Below are 5,080 nucleotides of genomic sequence, written 5' to 3' on the forward strand. Positions count from 1 at the left end.
TCCTAAACTTTGCTAATTACTCTTCTAAATACCGAATAATTACTAATATTTCTTTATTTTAGATAGGGTAATTATGTTTAATTAATATAAGCTTCTAAGAGTAGTACGCTATTATAATCTTCTTACTATCCCTTTCCTATATAAGAACGTTACCGAACTTATAACTATTATAATCCGCTTTTAAGAACGTAGGTAGGTTGGGGTCCTACTATGTAAGAATAGGGGCTTTAGTAAATAGCCTCCTTAATTATAAAAATGTAGAATCGTATTTAATAATTTATTCGAAAGGGACCCCCTTTCCTATTAATATAATTAATAGTCCTACTATTAAAGAGAAGTTTTTAATAAATATACAATAATAGTTCGTAAAACTTAGGAAGCTCCTTACCCTTTTCTATAATATTAGAGTTTTTTAATTTATAATTACTTTAATTTTCTTAGGGTCCGTTTAAATATTTACGCCTATAATAATTATAAAATTAAATTATTTTATACTCTTAATAGTAAATTTATAATTCTTAAGGTTTAAGTAAAGTTTAACTATTATTAATTATTCTACTACTTTATAGACTTTCGCTAGATAATCTTTTTTCAACCTAAATAAAAAGATTAGTACATTATTTATATAAATTAAAGTAAAATTATTAAAGTAATTACCGAAAATATTATTCATATACTATTAGAAGGTTATTGGAATTCTTAATAATTCGAACGGTATTATAAATTATTTAAAAAGGCCGTATTGTATATAAAAGGCCATCTTCCTTTCTTCTCCCTTAATTATACGAATTTTATAGAACGCTTATACTATATTTATTTTAATAAATTACTTCGCTTTAACTATAATATAAAAAGTCTCTTTAATTAATAGTAAGGGATAGCGGTCAATTTTTATAATAGCGTTTAAAGCCCGATAGTTATAGTAGAACCGTAAACCTCCTCCTAACTTCCAAACGAAGAGAACTAGTATCATAATTAAAGAATTACTAATATAGATAAACCCTTTATTAAAAAGGTCTTTAAACGTTTTTTTTAATATAAAGAATTTATTCTTTAATATACTATAGAATAATCTATAGGGGAGGGGTATCTTTTTATTATTCTTATCCTTTTTTACTTCTACTTTATAATTAATACTAGAATAATATAGGTTTACTTTATCGGCTTCCGACTACTTCTATACGTAGTATAAATTGTATATATTAATAGAGATTTTCTTCTTTAATTCTTTATTAATTAAGTTAACCTTAGGCTTAAAAGCCTTCTCTATATTTCGTAGGTTAATAGTAAATATCGTTACTTCCGCAGCTTTTCTACTATTCTCTTTCTTAATCCGGTTTAATATAACTATAAAGGTCGTAATTAAATAGTAAATAGCTTCTCTAATTTCTATAGTACGAGGAGAAGACCCTTCGGGCGTATAATTTAAATATAGGATTTAATATCCGGCTACTCCGTATTAAAATCTATATTTATATAGAACTAAGTAGGCTTTTATTATAATTAACTACAATTTTCCTAATATTATAGGAAATTCTAATTTAAGGATTATATAAATATAAATAATTAATTTATAGCTATAAATATTTACTTTAAAATAAATAATACTTTTAATTTTTACCCCTTTTATTTCGGTAAAAGCGCTTCTAACTTATCTCCGGGGAATTAGAATTACTAGAATCTTTAATTTTTTAACAATTCTCTTACTAATAGTAATATAATATTAGTAACCTTTATTAACGAAGGTATAGAATTAATTTTTATTATTAATAGCGATAGGGATCTTAATAATATTTATTTTTATAGGACCCGGGAAGTTCGAAGCTTCCGCCTCCTTATTTAATATTCTTATTTACTCTTATACCCGGCTTTATATAAGAGCTATTCTTTTCCCAACCCCTTAGAGGAAGAATCTTCTTTATCTTCTAATAATAGTTCGATTTAAAATTTAATATTAATAGCTTTAATACTAATACTATTAAAATACTAAGCCGGTCTATATATATAATTGCTAATTATATACCCGTTAGCCCTATAATATAAATAAAGTCCGGTTAAACGTTACTTATTATATTCCTCTTAAGAAATTTATTTAGTACGTTTAGTATCCCTATTATAATTCTCGCTCTTAATTTTAGTAGCGCCTATTATTATAAACGTATCGCCGTCGGTATTTTTCGAAGGTAGGTTTATAATTTATTCTTATTAGGAAAAGGACTTTTAGTAGTAATTAGTAGCCCCTTTACTATTTCCGCTAAATTTATAGAAGGCTTAACTCACTTTAAACCGCTGAATAATATTTTTTAAATTTTCTATATATTGGTTGTAAATTTTAAATATACGGACTGAGATTAATTAATTATATAGAGTATTAAATATAAAGGTATTTAATTAGGCGAATCAGGATTCGTCTTCTTATACTAATCCTCCCGCCTTCGTTAAATTCTCTTTAAAGACCGGGAAGAAATTAATAAAACTCTAATTCTTATATTAGTAAATAGTTTGTAGGTGAATTAATACGAATTATTTTTCGTTTTCGCTACTAAAACTAATTTTAAATAATTAAATTAATTAACGGGCTAGTAGGAATTATTAATACAACTATAATGCTAAAAAGCCTTTACTTTAATTATTTTATTATTAGGGAATATATTAAATAATATTAACAATCCTAATTAATTATTAGAAATTACTCTAATTACTTTCTCTTTTTTATATATAAAGTATAGTTGCGTAAGGAATAGGGAGAAGGTTGAGGTAAATCCGTCTTACTTTAATTATTAAATATTTTTACATTTAATATTAAGAATAGTAATAAGAGCGGCTTCTTAAGTAATACCAATTATAACGTTAAAGGTAATAGTAATTATATAGGTAATTATATAAATATATATTTAGGGGTTGTTCTATACTTTGTAAATAGTAAGCGGGGCGTTGACGGCGGCTTTAATAGTATTAGTAAACGCTACGCTTATAAATAGGCTTTTAGTAAAGTTCTCTCTCTCAATTCGTTAGGCTTCTATTTAATATACTTCTTCTTCGATAGTTCTTTAAGTACCGAATAATACTATAATTATATTGATTATTTTAGTATTAGTAGTAGGTCTATTTATATTTAATATAATATATTACTACCCTTACTACTATAGTAGTAATATATCCTAATTTATTGGGTCTATTGTTAATAGAACCTAATATAACAGGGATAGTACAATTAATATAGATATTAATTGTATAGCTTAATTAAGGTTTTATAAAGGAGGAAAAGTCTATTTAAGATATAGATCTACTAGCGCTGAGAGGTTTTTATTGGGGCTGCGCGCTCTATGCTACTATAGCTAACGATAGCTCTAGTTCTAGAGACCAGAGTCTATAACCCGGGCGCCAGCCCTATAACATTATAAACCTAGCGTTAATTATAGAATCCCCCTTAAGAAAGGTCCGGACGGATAGGATCTCTCCCTCCCCTTCGGCCTCCTATATAGTATATTTAGAGAAGAGTTACTAATATTAAAAAAGACGTTTAAAGACCTCCTTAATAAAGGATATATTTGCATAAGTAATTTAAAGGCTGGAGCTCTAATACTATTTATATACAAGTTAGGAGGCGGGCTTTATTTCTATTATAATTATAGAACGTTAAACGCTATTATCCGTATAGACTGCTACTTTCTCCTTTTAATCCACAAAACTTTTAAAGTTTTAAAAGGAGCGAGATAGTATACGAAGGTCGATGTAATAGCGGCTTTCTACAAAATATATATAATTATAAGAAAGGATAGTAAAATAGCGTTTAGAACCTACTATAAGTTATTCGAATAAAAAATAGTACCCTTCGGTCTATTTAAAGCCTTAACCTTATTCTAATAATATATTAACTCTATCCCATACGATTTTTTAAATAATTTCTATTTTATGTATATAAATAATATATTTATCTATTCCTCTAAATTTAAGGAAGACTATAAGAAAAAAATCGTAATAATTCTAGAGAGATTTAAGGAATACGGGCTATACCTCGACCTTAACAAATACGAATTCTCTATAAAGAAGGTTAAATATTTTAGTTTTATTATTTATACGGGCGTAAGCGTATAAGTTAACCTTGAGAAAATTAAAGTAATTTTAGATTGGCTTACTCCTACCTCCTAAAAAGGCGTACGTAATTTCCTCGGTTTTATAAACTACTACCGTATATTTATACTATAATTCTCTAAAATAATTATACCCCTAACTAAACTTATAAATAAAGGGGTCGTATTCGAATAAATTAAAAAGTATAATACGGCTTTCTAATTCTTTAAACGCTTATTTATATACGTACCTATCCTTATAGAATTTAACTCCAATTATAAAACCTTCTTAAAAGTAAATTATAGTAGCTATACCCTCGGAGGAATATTAACGTAAGAAGTAGAAAACGGGACCCAATATATTATAGCCTTCTATTTGTAAAAGTTCTCTATAGCCGAGTATAATTATCCTATCTACGATAAGAAAATATTAATAATTATTTCGTATTTCGAGGAATAGTTAATAGAATTCTACAATTATAAAGCCTTTATAGTCTTTACTAATTACTATAATTTTGAATATTTTATAGAATACTATAGTTTATCCAAATAGTAAACCTACTAGGCGGAATATTTATTATAATTTAACTTTTATTTCGTTTACTATTTAAATAAGGATATTATAATCCTAAACGCCCTATCCCGGAGAAATTAAAACCGGCCTTCGGGCAAGGACCTTAAAGCTAAAAATATATAACTTATCCTAAAAGTAGCTTTATAGAAATATATATAAATCTCTACCTCCTCCGTCTCTCTAGCGGGGAGTATATATATATTTAAAAATCCGGATTTATAGCAACTCTAAGATTAGACTATTTACTTTAATTCTATATACTAAACCGCCCTATGCGTAATTAGAGAAAATGCCTAAACTTTTATATTGTTACTCCAATTAAAAGTTTAAATTATTAATTATTCTATAAATAAATTAGGTGTAAGATGATAACCCTGTCGGGTAGTATCAACCCAGTCGGGACGACCTAGGTAACTAGGTGTAACCCGCAGGC

General features: G+C 26.9%; 2 protein-coding genes across 2 annotated transcripts; one reads left to right on the forward strand and one right to left on the reverse strand.

Annotated features, from left to right (window-relative positions):
- Positions 1-853: 853 nt before the first annotated feature.
- Positions 854-1,054, reverse strand: NEUTE1DRAFT_28473 (uncharacterized protein; the record flags this gene model as incomplete). The annotated part of the gene is made up of 1 exon (XM_009856624.1): positions 854-1,054. A coding segment is annotated over one exon (201 nt), but the record flags the coding sequence as incomplete, so codon positions are not given.
- Positions 1,055-3,462: 2,408 nt separating this feature from the next.
- Positions 3,463-3,720, forward strand: NEUTE1DRAFT_53012 (uncharacterized protein; the record flags this gene model as incomplete). Its single annotated transcript, XM_009858336.1, has 1 exon — positions 3,463-3,720. A coding segment is annotated over one exon (258 nt), but the record flags the coding sequence as incomplete, so codon positions are not given.
- Between the last annotated feature and the right edge of the window lie 1,360 nt (positions 3,721-5,080).

This window comes from Neurospora tetrasperma (assembly GCF_000213175.1).
Source record: "Neurospora tetrasperma FGSC 2508 unplaced genomic scaffold NEUTE1scaffold_81, whole genome shotgun sequence".
Lineage (NCBI taxonomy): Eukaryota > Fungi > Ascomycota > Sordariomycetes > Sordariales > Sordariaceae > Neurospora > Neurospora tetrasperma.